Below are 19,693 nucleotides of genomic sequence, written 5' to 3'. Positions count from 1 at the left end.
TTCTCTGTGAGGACTCCCTAAAACATGTGGGAGGACCTTCCAGGTCTTTCCAGAGAGTTCCGCAAAGCCAGGGCATTCGTGTTCATTGATATTGTGTTTCTGTTTGTGCCCAAAGACTGGGTCACCACTGGGGCCATGGAGAAATGTGGTAATGGACGCTCCTCCCTCCAGGTTCCCATGACCCCTCTGAGACACCACTGTCCATGCTAGGACCCCCTGCCCAGTCTTTTGCCCAACCAAGAGCTTTTGCAACCAGCCTGGGGCAGCCACATCCTTTACCTAATGGTATCCCCGAACCAGGCATCCTGGCCACAGTCCTGGACTTGACCTATCGTTGGCCAGTTCCTTCTGGCCGCAGCCCTGACGGTTGCAAGCCCCCCACCACGCAGCCCCCAATCCTTCCTCTGATCCTATCGCTGAGCCTTCTCTTGGTGGTCCGGTCCTGACCCTATCAAGGCAAGCAGGTATCCTGCCCACCCTGGGCCTGGTTGCTTAACAGCTAAAGCCAGGACAACCAGGGATTGAAGGTCTGAGGTTGATCTCCTTAGATAAGGGACCCAGTTCTCACGATTAGCACAGAAAGTGGGACCCTGGGTGTTTCATGCAGCTGGTGTTCATTCATGCCCCTGGGGTCCCTCCCCATGCTGTGGCGGCTGTCCCAGGTGTGGGCACCAGGCCAGAGGCAGGAGGGTGTGAGGAGCTGCCCTCTGGGGCAGCTGTCCATCAGGCCTGGCTCTGAGTTGGGAAGAGGCTTGGGCACCAGTGCCCCCTCCTTCCACGCCTCTCTAGAAGGCCATTTTCCCTCAGTGACCCACATCCTCCCTCTTCTCTCTTCCCAGATGCTGGATGCAAAGCTTCCTCTGATGGGCTGTAGGTCTCAGCCATGCCTGGAACACCCCAAGCCTCACCTCCAAGGCTGGGGTGTGGTGCTCAGACTCCTGTTCACCAATTCCAGAAGTATCCTTGCCCACTCCGCCTGCCCACATGCTGCCATGTTTAGCATGGGGCTCTCCAAGACTAGGGACCCAGGCTTCTCCACCCAAGCATGCCTCTTGGGGTCCCCTGGGCTCACTCTGTCCACTCCATTGCCCTGTGCCCATGTGCCCTGGACAAACAGGGCTGGGCTGGGCCACCTGGCACGGGGACCCTATTGTGGCCCTCTGTCCTCCTGTCCCCACTGGAGGTGGCTCTAGGTCAAGGTATGCCGTCTCCCTGGTCACCTTCCCTCGGGTTCCTGAGGCCCAGTGACCCTGAGCCACTCCGAATCACTGTCACCACTGACCACAGAGGCTGTTCTGAGCTTGGAGCTCAGGGGACAGGAAGCTCTGAATGGGGCTCAGGCGTCTCCTTCCTGAGTCACCCTTGGAGAAGGTGAGACACAGCTTGTTCCTGTAATGGGAGAGAGGGCCCAGCAGGGCAGGGGGTGTGCAGGCCTGGGGGCTCCAGCCCAGAGGCTGGTTTGCCCACTCAGGATGGGGGCACAGGGGTGGAGGCTGTCCCCAGGTGGGGAGGCCCCTGCAGGACACTGCACTTGCCCCGACGGGCCAGGCCAACATGGGGGAAGAGCATGAGTCTGCACTGGTCAAAATGTGGGGGTGGGGTGGGGGGAAAAAGCACCCAGGGCTGGGCCTGCCACAGGTTCTGGGGCTTCTGCTGCTCAGATGTGTCATGAGGAAGCATCAGAGTGAGCTGGGGGTGGGCCACAGGCCCTGGGCTGGGTGTGGGGGTGCAGGGCTCCCCGGGCCTCAGTCTCCAGGTGTGTGATGAGGAATCGGCCGCAGGTTAATCTGGTCTCCGGCTTTGCTGATTCTCTGTGGCCCTCTCTATGGAAACAAACACCCCCCTCCTTTTGGAGACTGCATGAGCTGGGAATGGTGTGTGGGGGGTGCCCTGGGATCTGGGAGCCCGCCGACCGTGGGGTACAAGCTCTGCCCGATACGTTGCCACCTGCCTGAGGCCTGTGGAACGTGGCAACCTGTGCTCAGAGCTGGGGGTGAGGAAGGGTGCCTCCCTGGCCCCCGGTTCAAGCGTTAGCTTATGGTAGGGGTGCAGGAGGCTGCCTTGGGGCGAGTGGGCACAGCTGTGGGCACTGCCCCCTCTCCTGCCCCAACCCTCCCGGCGGCTCTGCTCTGTTGGAGATATCGGCGGGACAGTCACTCCACATGGCTCAGGATGAGCCTCAGGTTGGGGAAGGGCCGGGGGGACGGCGTACCCAGGCAGGCAGCCACCAATGGGTTCAACCTGGCACCCGACTGCCCTTCTTCCCCATCCTCCCCTCCAAGTGGAGGGCTGACCAAGCTGCCTGCCTACTTCCCCTGGCCAAGAGACAAAGGGGCTCAGGAGGCCCCCAGCGCAGAGGCCCACGGAGTCCAGGCAAGGTAGAGGTGCCGGCCCCTCCCAGACACCTGCAGAGGCTCCAGGCCCTCTCTGTCCCTGAGCCCGGGGCCTGAGTCAGCTGTCCCTCCGTGCCCTCTCCCCCTGCAGATGCTGCAGGTGTTGCTTTCAACCCTCTTCCTCCTGGGGAGCACCACTGCTGGGACCCCAGGTGAGTCCTGACCCCATGGGACCCCTCCCTTCTCCAGAGGCTCCTGCAAACTTGTCTCTAGTCCCAGCCGCTGGGACTTGTGGCAGCTCATTGGCACACAGTTCCTCCGGCCACTCCGGGAGGGCCTAAGTGGGGGCGGTCGGGCTCAGCACCGTCTCCTGTTGCTTCCTCAGCGTCCAGCCCTGATCAGGAGCTGGTGGGCATCATCGGTGGCCATAGTGCCCCCCAGGGGAAGTAGCCATGGCAGGTCAGGCTGAGAATCTATGCTTGCCACTGGGCCTCCTGGGTGCACATCTGCGGGGGCTCCCTCATCCACCCCTGGTGGGTGCTGACCGCCGCCCACTGCATTTTCCGGTGAGTCTCTGGGTGGGACGTGGGGGGAGTCAGGAGGTGGGAAATCTGGGTTCATGGTAGGATTCTGCCTGGAATTGCCATGCCCCTCCCTGCGGTGCCCAGGGGGCTGCCCTAGGAGGACCTACCTCTGTGGCTTCTTTTTGACCCCAGGAAGGACGCCAACCCCTCAGCCTACCGCATCAATGCCGGGGACGTGTATCTCTATGGGGGCAGGAGGCTGCTGAATGTGAGCCGCCTCATCATCCACTCCAACTACATCTACGCCAGTCTGGGTATGGACATCGCCCTGCTCCAGCTGTCAGACTCTGCGGAAGGTATTGCTAATGTCAAGCCGGTCAGGCTCTTGTCAGTTCAGCTTGAGGTCACCCCAGAGGACCAGTGCTGGGTGACTGGCTGGGGCGCCATCAGGATGCACCATGTGTATGGGGCGGGGACCAGGCAGGGCCTTTCCCAAGCTTGTCATCCCCGGGAACTCCTGGCGGGCGGGTGGTTGCAGGTTCCGGAAAGGAAAGAGAAGGGGCTGCTCACGCATCAGTGCCCCCCCGCCCCCCCCGCCGTGCACTCCACTCAGGAAGGAGATCCGGCCACCCCAGGCTGTACGGTTCTGTGACTGGCTGACAGGCAGACTGAGCTCAGGGCTCAGTCCTGGGATGGGGAAATGCAAATGCTTATTTATTTCCACTTTAAAAGGAGATATTTCGGGGGGGGGAACCAGAAAAACTCACCCCTCTGTTTTCTTTCTGGTAGTTCTGTCCGCAGAGTCTTAGGAATTCAGAGTGGGCAGGGCTCCTGCACCCCGGGGGGCCCCACAGCGGCCTGCCAGGGGGAGGCTGTGCCCCGCGGGGCCCCAGGTGGCCGGGCAGGACGTGTTGCCAACCTCTGGTCACCTCTCTCCCCCAGAGTCGCTGCCCCCCCCCTTACCGCCTGCAGCAGGTGAGGGTGCAGGTGGTGGAGAATGCCGTCCGCGACCAGCTGTACCACAACGCCTCTGGGCAGGGCCAGCTGGAGAAGATCATCCAGGACGACATGCTGTGCGCCGGGACTGAGGGCTGCCACTCCCGCTACGTGAGGCCCACCCCATCTCCGCCCCCTGTCCTGCCCTGGCTATGGGCGGCCGCTCAGCCCTCCCTCTCTTCCCGCAGGGTGACTCCAGAGGCCCTCTGGTCTGCAAGGCGAAGGGCACTTGGTACTTGGTAGGAGTGGTCAGCTGGGGCTACGGCTGTGCTCTGCACGACATTCCCGGGGTCTACGCGCGCGTCCAGACTTACGAGCCCTGGATCACACAGCAGATCCGGAGGTGCCCCTGAACCAGCCGGGAACAGCAGCTCCTGCCTTCTCCCAGGGCCTGCTGCTTCAGCCTCGGCCCCCCTCGCCCTGGTCTGGGCTCCACCTTCTCAGTGTCCCTGGCCTCCCCGACTGCTGGCGGATAGAGCAGGATGCTGGGGAGCAGGGTGGGAGGCCCCTGGGGCGGAGGGTACCTCACTGTGCTGTCTCTGTCAGATTAAAGAGCTTGAGGAATGACCCGAGTGTGGCCGGAGTCTTTGTGGGATGGGCTGACCATGGGCAACATGGCTTTCCATGGGAGTGTGTCCCCCAGCCCTGATGTGCAGAGGGCTGAGCAGAGGCCGGTGTCCTTCCAGGCCTGGGAAGGGCGAGCGAGGATCTCAGTGTTGGCTCCACTCTGGGGCCGCAGCCCTGGGGCTGGGGAGGGGACGGCTGAGTGGCCCTTGGTGGGGGTAAAACATCCCAGAGCCCGATGGCGGGTGGGCGGGCAGCAGTGGGAATGGGCTAAATGGCATTGAGCTGTACACTTCCACTGGTCACAGGGGTGGAATCAGTTTGCGTACGTGAACAAGATCAAACACCCAAAGTCCCCAGCACACGTTCCTGCATTTATGGGGGGCCCAGTGAGCAACGGAGGGCCGCCTGCCCAGCACGGTCCGGCTGCTCTGTGAAGCAAAAGACCTCTAGCCCCATGGCTGCCCCTCAGCCTCTGCTGGCCCCTCCTTCCACCTCCCACCAGCTCCGTGGAAGGATGGCCCAGAGACCTCTCGGGGCAGGGGCAGGAAGGGAGTGACTACCCGAGATAAGACAGGCTCCGGTGTCTCTCTCTGGCCTTGCCAGAATCAATAGAGCCGTGGTTCCCGGAACCTCCCGGTCCTTCCTGCTCCGTGTTTGTTCTGCACCTAGACCAGGTAGATGCTGAAGGTCACTCTGTTGTGACCCAAATCCCACCCCGTTGCCTGAAGCCTGATCCCTGACCACCAGTGTGGCCTTGCCTCACTGGGACAGCCGGGTCCCGGAGCCTGGGGATCGGCCGGGGGGCCAGGGAGGGACCAGGCCCTCTTCCCTGCGTGCAGGGCAGAAGGGGACAGAGCTGAGAGCAGGACAGCAGGCGTCAGGACCGCCAGGGACAGGGAAGAGGTGGGAGGCCAAGGGGGAGGGGCTGGGTGTAGCTCCAGGCCAGGGTGACATTATGTCAGAGTCAGATGCCACCAAGGCTCACGGAGAACCTGGAGTCCCCACTGGGCCCTCAGTACACGTCTGTCCAGGTAAGGAGGGGTCTTCGGAGAGCAGGAGGACCAGGCTTCACCTTCCAGCCCCAGCCCCCGTCTCTTCCTGTGGTCATTCCTGGGACTGGGGTGGTGCGACCCACGCAAGGCCAGGGCCACAGGGGTGATGCTGGCAGAGGACATGCTAGGGGCCACCTGGTTCGTCCTCTCTCTGGAGCCCTTGGTCTTTGCGGTGGGGAGACCTGTGGGGAGGCCGGTCCTGCAGCCCCCAGTGCCGGCCGCGGCTCCAACACCCTCCATCCTACCTCTGCCCACAGATATGGCTCCTTCCAGTGCTCCTTGTGCTCCCCTTCCTGGGAGAAAGGGGTGAGTCCCACAGCCAGAGCGCCCATCTCCCTGGAACCCGGACCTCTGACTGTGGGGACCCAGTCCATGGCCCCTCCGAGCCGGGGCCTTCACCAGCCACATGCACGCTCCACGGTCCCTCCTGGGGAGGACACATTCGATCCAAACTGTCCTTGGGGCTGCACAGCTTGTACCCTGCTGGTCTGTGTGCGAGAACCGTCATGCACACATGCCCTTCGGTAACCTTCAGCTCTGAGTCCTGTCCCTTGGAGCAGCTCCTCTGCGTGGGACTCAGGAGGAAGTCGAGGTAGAGAATGGAAAACCGAGGCTTCCTGGTGCCCCCCCCCCGCACCGCTGCCCCGTGCCAGAACCACATGCAGGGCTTTCCCCTGACTTGTGTCATTTAAGCTTCAAAATCACAGTGGCGGAAATGCCGTCCAGGGGCAGGAAGACTGGAGGTCGGCCTCCTTCTCCAACCCCGTGCCACCAGCCACCCACGGGGGCTGCTGACGTCTAGATTACTTACAATTACGATGAAAAACTCAGCTCCTCAGTCCCAGGGCACACTTCCTTCCTGTGGCCAGGGGCCTGGACCACACTGGACTGCACTGGACCACAGTACAGAGCATGCCCATCGCTATAGAAAGTTCCACTGGGCAGTGCCATTTGCAACTCAGAAAGCTGACCACGGGCTATTGAATCCGTGGTGGAGGTGGGAGGAGGGTCCAGCTCTCCGGCCCCCCACTGGGCCCTGTTTCTCCAGAGCAGGCCGGCTGGTGACCCTGTCTCTCCACCAGGGAGCAGCTTCAGCCCAGAGGCCTGTATTGTTGGGGGTACAGTGGCAGCGCCCCGGCAGTGGCCCTGGCAGGTCAGCCTCCGAGACCAGGGCCAGCACGTCTATGGAGGCAGTCTTATCGGCCACCGGTGGGTGCTGACCACTGCCCACTGCGTCTCCAGGTGAGTCCTGCCTCCCCACACTGGGCGGCCCACGCTGTGAGATGCCCTTGGGCAGCTGTGCGGGGAAGAGAATTGTGGGTCTGGAGCAGCACCCAGGCCCACGGGGCTCCCCGGCCTTTTGTGCCACTGGCAGGTGGCTCAGATACCCCCAGGCAGGCCTGGCGCCTGCACCTGGCTCTCCCCTCCAGGACGGTGCCTCAGATGCTGGCCATTCCCTTCAAACTAGGAAAGAAAACAAACTTTAATTATTCGACAATACTTGGAAGTCAGGAACTTCTTTCCAATTTTTGGAACTCTGGTTAAATACACAACATAAAATTGATCATCTCGATCCCTTCTCAGTCCACAGTTCACACTGTTGAGTAACACCCCCCGCCCCCCGAGGAACTCCTCTGTCTTCCCAAACTGAAGCTCTGTCCCCACTAAGCACTCATGCCCACCCTCCCCAGCCCGGTGCCCACCCTCCACTTCCTATCTCCATGGTTCTGACGACCGCAGGGACCTCATCGAAGCCGAATCCTGCAATGAGTGTTCTCCGGAGGTGGTCCAGTTGTACTGAGCAGGTCTTCAAGGGTCACCCATGTTATTATAGCAAGTGTCAGAAATTCTCTCTTTTCTATCACTGGATGTTATCCCGCTGTGCGGATGGGCAGTGTTTGTACATTCATTCCTCTGTCCGTGGACACCTGCATTGCTCCCCGTTTCAGCGATTATTACCACGCCACTCAGCACGGGTGTACGAGAGAGTAGAGAGTGTTTCAAGAGCTAGATGTCCTCTGACGATACTTGAAAACAAAAAGCAGAATCAAACTATCATAAAGCAATCGGGTACTGAATTCTATACAAAGAGAATTCACAATCAAGGTTGGCCCCTCCCGAAGCTGAGCTATGGTGTCAGCTTAACCTTAGCAGATGCAATAATTAAAGTATAATCGGCTGGTCCCAGGTGTCACCTTGGGGTAAATAAGCCTTTCACGATTCTGTTGGTGCTGGGGCTGTTCCTGGGATGTCCTTGGTAGACGTCCAGTCCTGGAAATCATGACCGGCAGTTACTGGGGGCTTCCTGCCCCTGGGCACTGTCCCAAGCACACTCAGGACAACCACCTTAGATAGATACTTTTACCCCCATGTTCCAGGATGGGAAACTAAGGCCCAGAGAGGTGAGTAATTTGCTTAAGACTATGATAAGCAAGAGGCAGATGCGGGATGTGGACCCTGAGAAAAGGGACATTGGGTTTAGGGGCAGTCCTGCTGGGACAATGTAGCCCTCCATCGGGCACAGGCATCAGGCCCAGAGACAGCGGCTCCCTGAGGAACTCAAAACACTTTCATCAACAAGTTCCTGCCTCCTCTGTGCTTTCGAATGGCCCCTCCCAGGTCACTGCCCACCTGCTGTCCTCAGATGCCAGGGAGGGGGCCTGCTGACGTGCTCTATGAGTTCCACAGCCCCCCAAATGCAGCTCCCCCAACTTATACCCTGCCCCTGCAGAGAACGTTGTCTCCCTGCCCACCACGCCAGCGCAGCCCAACCTGCTCCCCCAGCCCTCCCCCGACCCCAGGCCATCTCAGCACTGTGCCCCGGCTGTCTGGCCCAGGAATAGCAGGGCTGTGTCCACTCTGTCCCACCAGTATAGGCCCTGCTGCATGGAGGGCTCTCCACAGTCAAAGGCTGAACCACCTGTCACCTGAAGCTGGAGTTTACATGGGAGTCTTTCCCTGCCAGATGGGGTTTCTTGGGGACAAGTGCCCAGAGGATGTACCCTGTGTTCCTCATGCCTGGATCTGACTCAGAGGGCCAGGGTAGAGCAGAGGGTCCTTCAGTGCCATGCCCTCTCCCCAGAAGAGCTAGCTGGGTGAAGCCGAAGCCACCAGACCACCGCCTTCAGAGCCCACCATGTCCTTTCTACTTCCTGCCCAGCTTCTTGAATCTGCAGGACCTGAGCATCCAGCTGGGAGAGGCTGTGCTGTATACCAGTCCCCGGGACTCTGTTTCTGTGGCTGCCATCCGCGTCATCCAGCACCCCTCCTTCAATGGGGACACCCTCCAGGGTGGCGACATGGCTCTGCTGAAGCTGGTGCGCCCCATGCCCTTCTCCAGCACCATCAGAACCATCCCTCTGGCTCCACCGGGCTCTGACTTTCCCACAGGCACCCTCTGCTGGGTGACCAGCTGGGGGGACATCCGGCAGAATGGTGAGTAAGGGGCAAGGGGCTGGGGGCTGGGGCACAGGGAGCTGCCCTGAGCTGAAGGCATGCAAGGGTGCAGTGAGTCACCCCAGTCTTCTCTCTGCCCCTCACCTCAACGTAGAGGCCGGCCCAGGCCTCATCCTGCACTGCTCAGCCCTGCTTTGGTCCTGCATCTTCCTCCCCACCCAGATGATAGGAACGTGGGCCCTGGGGAGAGAACCCGTGGAGCCGCTACTCTTAGCTCTTCACAGAGAGTGGCACACCACCCCGTGGTCCCTGAGGGCCCCTAAGCCGCTGTCCCCCATGTCCCACAGTGGCCCTGCCTGAGCCCCACAGGCTGCGGGAGGTAGACGTGCGCATCGTTGGCCTAGAAAGCTGTCGCAGGCTCTACCCCCCGGAGCCCATCACCAAGGAGATGCTCTGTGCTGGCTACGTCCAGGGCCAAAAGGGATTCTGCGAGGTCAGTCCCCTCTGGCCTGTGTTCCCGTCCCTGATTCACTGTGGGGTCCTGGAGAGTCACTGGACACCTGTAGGCCTCAGTTTCCCTGTAAACGCAATGGGAGGGAGGGTGCAGAGCCCCCTTTCACAAGGAAGTGGTGACACACCTCCTTCGTGCTTAGCAAAAGGCTCTCCCAGGTCCCCTCTCTAATCCTAAGTGACCCTAGGAAGCAGGCTGGATCCTGGACTTGGGGCAGGGGTGGCATCTTATGATCTAGCTCCACGAGGTTGGGGACTTTTCTCACCCAAGGTGGAACAGCGTCTGGCCTGGAGCTGGAACTTGACAAAGATTTGTAAGACGATTCCAGAGCCATCCTGACAATAAAAAGCAGAAAGTGTGGGCTCCAGCTGTCACAGGGAGGTGAGAAGGTCCTGCAGGGGCCAGAGGGACAGGTGTCCAGATCCAGAGACACCATGCACCTTGTAAGGGAGGCAGTGTGCATCGGAAGAAGCAGGCAGGCTTTGGATAATAATAATAACAACAACAATAATAATAATAACAAAGTGAGGGGCGCCTGGGTGGCTCAGATGGTTAAGTGTCTGCCTTCGGCTCGGGTCGTGGTCCCGGGGTCCTGGGATCGAGCCCCACATCGGGCTCCTGGCTCAGCGGGGAGCCTGCTTCTCCTTCTCCCTCTGCCTCGCTCCCTGCTCATGCTCTCCCTCTCTCTTGTGTCTCAAATGAATAAATAAAATCTTTAAAAAAAATAAAAAAATAATAATAACAAAGTGACTACATCTCAGCACTGCTTTTACTAGCTGTGTGACCTTCAGCAAGTTGCTTGACCTCTCTGAACCTCAGGGTCCTCAGCTGTCACAAACAAAAAAAAGAGGCAGCTAGAGCTCATATGCAGATTGCAAGGAGGAACCTCTTAAAGATGGAAACTCGGGGCTACCACACCTGCTACCTGGAGCCCCAAGGGAGCTTGCCCTGTATGTCCTCCCCCTGCCTTAGCATCCGGCCCCCTCCGACAAGCTCCCTGATGTTAGCCTCAGTCTGAGAGCTCCCACCCCTGCTGCACAGACCCGAGTCCCACTGGACCTGTTTGTTATTCTTGCTTCTTTCAGGGTGACTCCGGGGTCCCTCTGGTCTGTCAGCTCAGAGACAAGTGCTGGGTGCCGGCTGCAGTGGTGAGCTTCAGCAGGGCATGTGCTGAGCCCGGACTCCCAGGGGTGTATGCCAGGGTCTCTGCCTACCTACCGGGCATGGATCCAGCGCCACCCGCTCCGATGGAGGAACTTTCACAGGGGCTGACCCCTCCCCTCCCCTCTAATCTGTCTGCATTCTTACATCTTTCTCCCACGTTCTTGTGCACCCCTTCTCCCCTCTGTCCTGTTGGCTTTGCCTCTTGCACTCACCCTCCCCCCCCACCCTGCTCTGTGCTCCCTGTTCCCACCCACCCCCATGTGGCCAGCTGACCACTGGAGCCCAAGTCCTGGCTTTAGCGGAGAAAACGGGGAAGGGAGGCTGGCAGTTTGCCTTGCACCTGTTTAAGGCAAAGAGCTGGGGCCAGGATGGAAGCACGAGTTGCGGGGGTGGGGGATGCCTGGGGGCCGCCAGCACCCACCTACCTGCAAGGAATAAATGCTTGGTATCCTGCTCTTCTGGCCAGTTCTTCCAAAACGTCGCGGAGAGGGGCAGCACCCGCACTTGTCCCAGGCAGAGGCCCCGAGGGGTGCTCTCCGTGCTGGTAGTCGTCCGGGGGGCAGGTGCGGGCCGGGCCAGCCCTCAAAGGAGATGCCTAGGGCTCCCCCGAGGCAGCGGCGGCTACAAATTTGTAAGATCCCTTTGTAAAAGATAGAAAACAATTATTTTCCGTTCTTTTGGAGTCTTTTTCAAGAGTTCAATTTGCTATTTAACGCCTGGCTCCTTGGGGCATGGGGACACCCGCCGAGTGAGCGCAGACCCCCCAGGAGGACGGGGCACAGCCGGGGAGGGCTGGAAGCAGCTCGCTCCTTGCCCCGCCGCCCGCACGCCCTGCGTCGGCCCCCGCAGCTCTCCGCAGCCCCACCTCCCCGCAGCGCCCCGCCCCTCTACGCAGTCCCGCCCCCCCGCCCCCCCGCCCCCCCGCCCCCCCGCCGCCGGCTCTCTGCAGGGGGGCGGGGGGGCGCCGTGGAGGCACCGCGCCCCCGCCGGGGGCACACAGGCCACTCCTGATTGGTCTGCGGGGCTGCGCGTCCGCGCCCTCCCATTGGTGTCCGGAAGGGAGGGCGGCCTCTATTGGCTGCCACCTTTCTCTCCCTCTCTCAAATAAATAAATAACAGCTTTTAAAGATTTTATTTATTTGAGAGAGTGAGCGAGAGAGCACAAGCAGGGGGAGCGGCAGAGGGAGAGGGAGAAGCAGACTCCCCGCTGAGCAAGGAGCCCGATGTGGGGCTTGATCCCAGGATTCGGGATCACGACCTGAGCCAGGGGCGGACGCCGGACAGACTGAGCCACCCAGGCGCCCCAAATAAAATTTTAAAAAAAATCAAACGTCCAAATCAATGAGTCGGACAAATGTATACAATCAAGTTTAGACAACGTTCCCTCTCTCCCCTCCTGTCGTCGACACCCCCAGCTGGGGAGGAGGCTGGACCGTCCCACAGGGAGGGAAGATGTAGGAGGGGCTGAGGGGCGGGCTGAGGGGCGGGCCCCACCTGCTGCTTCTGCGCACCCCGAAGCCTTGGACCTCGCCTCCCTTTGTCCCCCCCATGCATCCTGTCACCTGGCGATTAGTGGCCGGCTCAGGGACACACAGACCACAGCAGGACCAGGTCAGATCCAAGGTGCCCTGTGGGCAAACTCACGTTGTTTTCTCCTCACCCGGGCAGGGGTGGGGATCAGTGCTCCCCACGTCCAGGAAGCCACCGCCAGACTCCCTGTCCCCACACCCAGCCCGTGTTCCCGTGGTCTCCACCACAGATCAGATGGGCACAGTGCCCAGCTGTCCGGCTCAGGTCAGGCCCTTCCTAACCGTCCTCTGTGTGGCTGGGGCCTCATGACTGAGCCGATTAGGGGCCCTGGGAGGGGCTGGACTTGCCTGCACCCGCCCTCCGCTTCAGAAAGAAACTCCAAAGACCATCTATGTGGCCCCTCCACATCTCTAACACCGTGCCCCTTGTCTCCTTTGACAGGAGAGCAAACCAAGGCACAGGGTGTTCTATCCCCGCATGCCTCCCTGCTCTGGCCCCCGGATGCCCTCCTGGCCGGAGGGTCTCCTGTCGCCCAGTGGATGTGGCTTCTGTGGGCCTGTGTGGAGGCCCTTCAGGAGGACCCCTCCTCCTTGCTCCCACCTTCACAGTAGCTGCTCGCTTGGCTCAGGCTGCGCTTCGGCCCTGACCCTTCCTGGTCTGAGCAGGGCTTACCTGTATCTGTGAACAGGAGCTGGGCTGTGTGGGTATGGTTTTCAGGGATACGGGGACACCCCAGGTGTAGGCTCACCCCCTGCCCTGCTCCCCTCCCTGGCCCCAGGCCTGCTTGGGTCTGCAGCTCTGGGCTTGAAGGAGCCTAATCCTGTCTTACCAAACCCATCCTGTCCCCACTGAGCCTTTCTTCCTGAAATGCCCTTCCCTCCACACTTCATCCAGCCCAGGGCCTAAACAGGCCTAAGAAAATTCTAGAAGTCAGGCATCTGGGTGGCTCAGTTGGTTAAGCGACTGCCTTTGGCTCAGGTCATGATCCTGGAGTCCCGGGATCGAGTCCCGCATCGGGCTCCCTGCTCAGCGGGGAGTCTGCTTCTCCCTCTGCCTCTACCCCCTCTCATGTACTCTCTCTCTCTCTCTCTCATTCTCTCTCTCTCAAATAAATGAATAAAATCTTATAAAAAAAAAAAAAGAAAATTCTAGAAGTCATCATCCCCTGACTATGGACAATGATTACCCCTGGGTGAGATGGGGGAAGGAGGAAGGAAGACAGATTTCTTGTTTTCTTGTCTTAACACATCTGTATCCATCAAGAGTTTGCAGTGGGCACGTACTACATTTGTAATTAAAAATAACTTCTAGATTAAGAGGGAAAAGGAGCAGCCTGTGTGCCTCCCCTATAAGAGGTTTCCTATCAGTGGGCAGTCGAGAGGAGAGTCTGACTGTGCAGAGCCAGGGCCCTGGGTCTCCCATGCTTTGGGAGTTGGACTCCTGGTACTCCTCTGTCCCCATCCCTTGGTGGGCTGCAGTGACAGCGGGAGCTGGGGCTGAGGAAGGGTTTGGAGTTTGGAGGTGGACAGGTGAAGAAGGCTCCTGCCCTGGTGGTCCAAGAGCCTCACTTGACATGGAGATCAGTTCTAGAAGGATTAAAGGCAAACCTTGTGTGTACATGCGAATGAATAATAATTAAATCTGCAGTCTATAAACACAAACACCTCCAACTTCAAAAAGCAAACAAAACCGTTTCCAGCAACTGTGAAAAACTAAGTGTAAATGCATTCATTTAATTGAAGATCTCCAAAAGATGAAAAGAAGCCTAGAACTCAAATTGACAAAGGAGGGGCAGAGCTGCCAGAGGAGACAAGCCACTGAGCGACACAGGGAAGCTCCCAGCTCCCCCAGAATTGAGACGGGCACAACTCTCAAATGGAAACAGCAGAAGCATGCTATTTGTTACCAAAAAACTTCAAAAATTGAGCATCTAGGGGTGCCTGGTTGGCTCAGTGGGTGGAGCGTGCAACTCTTAATCTCAGGGTTGTGAGTCCGAGCCCCATGTTGGGTGTGGAGCCTACTTAAAAATTAAAAAAATATAAAAATACATTAAAAATTGAGTATCTCCTGTGCTTTTTTCCCACAACGTAGCAAGTAATACCTCTATTGTATACTGTCTTCCCAATCATATGTATTACGTTACCTATCACAGATCATGGTTTACCCTTGGCTCATGATACATTATGTGTCACATTTGTATCCAGTGTTGGATTCAGAGTTACAGTGGAGAGAGCACATTTTCTGCAGGACCATGGCAACAAGGGTGGGACTGGACTCCATTCTGAGTAAAGCAGAGACAAGTAGGGACATATAGCCAAGGTGCAGGGGTTTCTGAATGGGAACTTAGTAAGAGGAGACATCTGGGGAATTCTTGCTGAACCAACCGATGGGGGCTCCTGCACGCCATCGAGTACCAGGGTGGGGAGTGAAGAACTGTCATCAGATGTGGAGGGTGATCAGGTGCCAAAGGCAGGGGCTCTTGCTAAACTGGATTTTGCAAGGAAGTGCGCAGGAGAAGTTTCGGTTGAGCAAAGATTCCTGGTTGTTGGCCATTGATGGAGGGAGCACTGAGGTCCAGGACGGCGGGGAGGAGAAACTGGAGTGGTCTTTCTAGAAATAATGTGGCATAGCCACCAGGGGTTCTCTGGGAATCTGGTCTAGGGAGCCATCACAGACAGAGACACAGCCCTAGGAACCCAGATGGCAGTCTTCTGCGTACGGACACGAGGGAGGACCACAAAGTTCTGCGATTGGCCGGTATGGGATATGGGGGTGTCCCTAAGATGAAACGGGATGGTTGTGGGGAACACAGCCCTCTGGGGACTGAAGTCTGAGAACAGAAGTGGACGGTTTCCTCGGCCAGAGGGTGTGTGTTCTCTACAGCAGCAGGGGATCTGCAGGAGCTCCACAAGAATGACTACAGCCACCTGGTCCTAAGACCCCGAACGTGGACAGCCCGAGCGGGCACGGCAGGAGTGGGCATGGCTGTGACACGTGACCGTGTGCGGGGAAAGTGAGGCTCCAGGGGGCGTCACGCTCGATGACACTCAGCCAAAGGTGAGCATGAGGCCCAATGCCCCACCTTCCCCGTGGATGCGCGGTGTCAGCGGGGGGGGGTGATGGTGCGTGGGAGGAGGGGGGACGGGGGTGTCGGGGCGGTGCCCACTCTCAACCCCATCTCAGTGCCTGGGTGTCCCTAGAAACATCTTTTCAATGGTCAGAGAATCAGAGAACTGAGGTCACAGAACAGACAACTAACCCTAAATCTGGAGAGGACCGGGACTGTGCACTGGCCACCTGGAGAGATGCCGCTGAGCCACGCAGAGCCAGGCTGCTGTCCAGGCAGGGTGGGGGCAGGGCAAGGCTCCCCTAGGGGAGGGGCCACGCTGATGGCAGCGTAGGGGCTGCAGGGGGCCCAGGGGCCATGAGGTGGGGAGGTCGGCAGGAGGCCGCAGTGACTAATAGGCCCAGGGGAGAGGGAGGAGGTGGGCAGGTGGACAGGCGGGGTGGGCGTTGGCCCTGGCTGTGGAGCCTGGTGGGGGCAGTGTCCAGGGGGTGGTTATCTCATTGTCACTTCCATCTGCCCCCCCCACCGCTGATGGCACTGAGATGGCCACCCTACTAAGAGCAGCCAGGGGCGGGCGTTGTGGGGTTCCCGAGGAATTGGGCCTGACATCCTGGGTGGGGACAGCAGGGCCCCTTCCTGTGTGGAGGCACTTGGCTCGGTCCTGCCCAAGGCAGTTTCCTCGTGTGATTTGGGGGGTGCATGTCAGCCCCGCCCTGGAAGGGAAGATGCAGAGGACATGCAGAGATGTGGGGAGGGGGACACTGTCCCTGGGTGCCTCCCTGCTCCTCTGAGGGTAGCCCATGGACATGAACTTCCCTGGGGGAGACAGGTCACATAGTGAGGACAGCACCACCGTCCCTGGGTGCAGCCATACCTGAAGGCCTCCTGAGGGCATCCTCGCTCTACATCTGGGCAGAGGAGAGGCATACCTGGAAGGAAAGCTGCCTCAGGGCCAGGGATCAGCCTGCCGAGAAAGGGAGGGACACTCAAACACCCCGTTCCCAGTCCAGGCAGGACGTGGGAGCCCCGATCCACAGAGGGGAGCCGGCAGCAACTGCATGCAGACTGGTAGGCATGTTAGCCATCCAGAGCCTAGGAAGCCATGCCCCCCTCGGGGGGGGGGCTGACTCGTCCTCTGCTTGGCTGTACACCCACCCTTGGGGCCTGTGGACACCCAGATGGACGTCTGGGTGGTGTGGACACATGTCGTATGACGAACTTCATCTGAATCATCCACTTCCTTCACTCTGGATTGGAGGACGCAAGGCCCCTCCTCTGACCGCCTCCTGGCCAGGAAGGATAAATGGGCAGGGGAGAGTGGGCTGGGTTCATAGCAGCAGTGGTTGGACAAGGTAAGCCCCCCACCCCGAGAGCCCAACATCTGGGTGCTGCTGTGGAGCAGAGGAGAGGAGCCCCAGATCCAGAGCATCGAAACCCAGACCCCCAGGCCTTGACCGACCCCCTGATCCCGGGGGGCCCCACTCCATCTGCACGCCGTACCCTGCAGACCCCAGCCTGGCCCTGTTGCCCCCCCCACATTGCTCCTTTCAGATGCTGAGTCTCCCGGTGCTGGTGCTGCCCCTCCTGGGGAGCCTGGTCCGTGCGTCCCCTGGTGAGTCCTGACCGTGGTCCAGCCCTGTCCCTGCCCCCTCACCCTACATACCCCGTGATGATTGGGTGGACGGGTGCCGAGAAGCCTGGGGTCATGGGGCCACAGGGAACAGCTGAGCCCGGGGCCAGGCTGTGCCTGTGCTAACGGCTCCTCTGACCCCAGCTTCAGGCCAGGCGCTGGAGCGAATGGGCATCGTAGGGGGCCAGGAAGCCCCTGGGAACAGGTGGCCCTGGCAGGTGAGCCTGAGAGTCCACCACGGGTACTGGAAGCACATCTGTGGGGGCTCCCTCATCCACCCACAGTGGGTGCTGACAGCAGCGCACTGCGTGGGACCGTGAGTGGCCCTGGGGCCTGGTGGGGCTGGGCGGGGCTGGGGCTCCACCCACACCCCCGGGGGGGCCAGCAGCCTACTCAGGCCCCCTGAGTGGCTGCCTGCTCTCCCCAGGGCCGTCACGTATCCTGCAGAAATCAGGGTGCAGCTGAGGGAGCAGCACCTCTACTACCAGGACAGGTTGCTGCCCGTCAACCGAGTCATCACGCACCCTGACTACTACATAATCGAGAATGGGGCAGATATTGCCCTGCTGGAGCTTGAGGACCCTGTCAACATCTCCCCCCACGTCCAGCTGGTCACCCTGCCCTCTGCCTTGGAGACCTTCCCCACGGGGACACCGTGCTGGGTGACAGGCTGGGGGGATGTGAACAGTGGAAGTGAGCATCAGGACCAGAGGGAGGGCTGGGGTGAGCAGGGGCGGGTCACATCCCTGACCCAGCCTCTGGGACCCCCCCGGGGGGGGTCAGGGTCCCCAGGGGCCTGCTCAGGGCACGGGTGGCTTTCCCTCCTGACGCCGCATGCTCGCCTCTCTCCCCAGCGCCCCTCCCACCGCCGTTCCCCCTGAAGCAGGTGAAGGTGCCCATTGTGGAAAACAGCATTTGTGACATGCAGTACCACCTTGGCCTCAACACGGGGGACAAGATACAGATCATCCGTGAGGACATGCTGTGTGCTGGGAACAGGAAGAAGGACTCCTGCCAGGTGGGCCCGTGCCTGCCCCCCCCAGCCCCCGCCTGCCCCACCTCACGAGCCCCCACTGACCTGTCCCCCCCAGGGTGACTCCTGCCAGGTGGGCCCTCACGTCCTCCCCCACAGCCCCCACCCGCCCTGCCTCACGAGCCCCCACTGAGCTGTCCCCTCTCTAGGGAGACTCTGGAGGGCCCCTGGTCTGCAAGGTGAGGGGCACCTGGCTGCAGGCAGGCGTGGTCAGCTGGGGTGATGGCTGCGCTCAGCCCAACAGGCCTGGCATCTACACCCGGGTCACCTACTACCTGGACTGGATCCGCCAGTATGTTCCCAAAGAGCCCTGAGCCCAGGCCCTGGAGCTGCCACCTGGATTGGTGGAGAAGAAAGCCCATGACTGTCCCACACCACTGCCCAGGCGGTGTCCTTCTGCCCACCTTCCCCGTGCCCTATCCAGGGAGCCCCTGGTGGGCACGAATCCTCATTAAAGTGCACGGAAGCAGACATGGTTGTCACTGCAGCTCTGGTTGTGCGGGTCACCGAGGGGGAGGGAAGGGGTCCAGGGCACAGCCTGGTGTAGCTGCTGTCACCATGGGGCCTGAGCACGGGCTGTGGGGGTTGCTGTGAGATGACCCCTGCCCAGCCCCTCGGACAAGAGCCCATTCTCAGCTCATGGCTTCCTTCTCTTGGGGAGTGACATCTTGCATTTGGGACAGGGAGAGCAATGTGGACCATTGAAAAGATGTTTCTAGGGACACCCAGGCACTGAGATGGGGTTGAGAGTGGGCACCACCCCGACACCCCTGTCCCCCCTCCTCCTGTGCACCGCCATCCCCCTGCTGACACCGCGCATCCACGGGGAAGGTGGGGCGTTGGGCCTCATGCTCACCTTTGGCTGAGTGTCATCGAGCGTGACGCCCCCTGGAGGCTCGCTTTCCCCGCACACGGTTACGTGTCACGGCCGTGCCCACTCCTGCTGTGCCTGCTTGGGCTGTCCGCGTTCGGGGTCTTAGGACCAAGTGGCTGTGGTCATTCCCGTGCCCACGCCCCAGTGTCTGCAGCGTGTGCGGGCAGGGGGCTGCTGGGGTCTGGGGCCTGCATGTCCTCCACTCTCTAGACGAGGCCACGGGCTTTCACACGTCCCCCCCCCGCCTCCCACAGTGGAAGGGAGAGCGCCCATTCCACCCCACCCTGCAGACCTCCACGCTGGACTGGGTGGTGGCATCTCATTCAGCGTGTAGTTTGTATTTTCATGAGTTTTGATGACGGGAGTCCCTTCGACAGGTGGAACCCTTGCCCTCAGCGGGGGAGGGGGAATGCTGTCCACGTGCAGCACAGGGACATCGGAGCCCCTCCCCCTCCCCCCGGCACACAGTTGGCCCACCTGTGGATGTTCTAGGGTGACACGCAGGCGTGTTTCCTATGTTGAGCTGCCTCACACTCAGGATTGCTTCTTAGCACGCAGGCCTGCGTCGCGGCAGCTCCTCAGGCTCCTGGCAGCCTTGCGGCCTGTTTTCCGGAAGCCAGGTCTGCCCGACAGGGACTGCCACTGGCCGACCCGCCCCGAGCGGAGTGCTGCCCTCCAGGCCCACTGGGAATTGACGGCCGCTTGTGCAAACTGTCCTCCGCCAATTAGGTAATTCTGAGTTGCAGGTTCTTCGTTCATTTTCGGGTCATTCTATAAAGTAGGGTGCTAACATTTGCCTTTGGAAGTCTGTGTTCTCCCAGCCCTCAGCTTTTCTGTTTAGACACAATTACGCACATGAACATATGGAGAACTAAATCAACACCAACTTTTCGGGAGTTTTCTGGGCTCTTCAGGCCAGAACTTTCGAGATCAACATTCACCTCTCTCCTCCCACTTGTCAGATGCAAAGATACACGTTTAATCTATGGAGTCTCTAGAAATGACCCCTGTCCTTA

The 19,693-nt window shown here is 60.0% G+C and overlaps 3 protein-coding genes across 3 annotated transcripts; all 3 read left to right on the top strand.

The window, feature by feature from the left end:
• The first annotated feature begins 24 nt into the window (after positions 1-24).
• On the top strand, positions 25-6,931 carry LOC113932572 (serine protease 29-like). Its single transcript, XM_035722205.1, is given in 7 exon segments — positions 25-148; positions 2,439-2,479; positions 2,482-2,545; positions 2,719-2,899; positions 3,050-3,317; positions 3,800-3,964; positions 4,042-6,931. Coding segments are annotated over 7 exon segments (1,008 nt in total). The 3' UTR covers positions 4,207-6,931.
• On the top strand, positions 5,389-11,142 carry LOC118356013 (prostasin-like). Its single transcript, XM_035722204.1, has 5 exons — positions 5,389-5,451; positions 6,521-6,714; positions 8,633-8,907; positions 9,216-9,361; positions 11,092-11,142. Exons 1-5 carry the CDS (start codon positions 5,389-5,391, stop codon positions 11,140-11,142), a joined length of 729 nt encoding a protein of 242 aa, XP_035578097.1.
• Positions 11,143-16,476: 5,334 nt separating this feature from the next.
• On the top strand, positions 16,477-18,268 carry LOC113933006 (tryptase-like). Its single transcript, XM_027612651.1, has 6 exons — positions 16,477-16,492; positions 16,692-16,752; positions 16,915-17,086; positions 17,198-17,463; positions 17,625-17,788; positions 17,953-18,268. Exons 2-6 carry the CDS (start codon positions 16,692-16,694, stop codon positions 18,115-18,117), a joined length of 828 nt encoding a protein of 275 aa, XP_027468452.1. The 5' UTR covers positions 16,477-16,492; the 3' UTR covers positions 18,118-18,268.
• The last annotated feature ends 1,425 nt before the right edge of the window (positions 18,269-19,693 follow it).

This window comes from Zalophus californianus, chromosome 10 (genome assembly GCF_009762305.2).
Source record: "Zalophus californianus isolate mZalCal1 chromosome 10, mZalCal1.pri.v2, whole genome shotgun sequence".
NCBI lineage: Eukaryota > Metazoa > Chordata > Mammalia > Carnivora > Otariidae > Zalophus > Zalophus californianus.
Note: the sequence above shows the minus strand (reverse complement) of the source record. Positions and strands in the feature narration are given on the sequence as shown.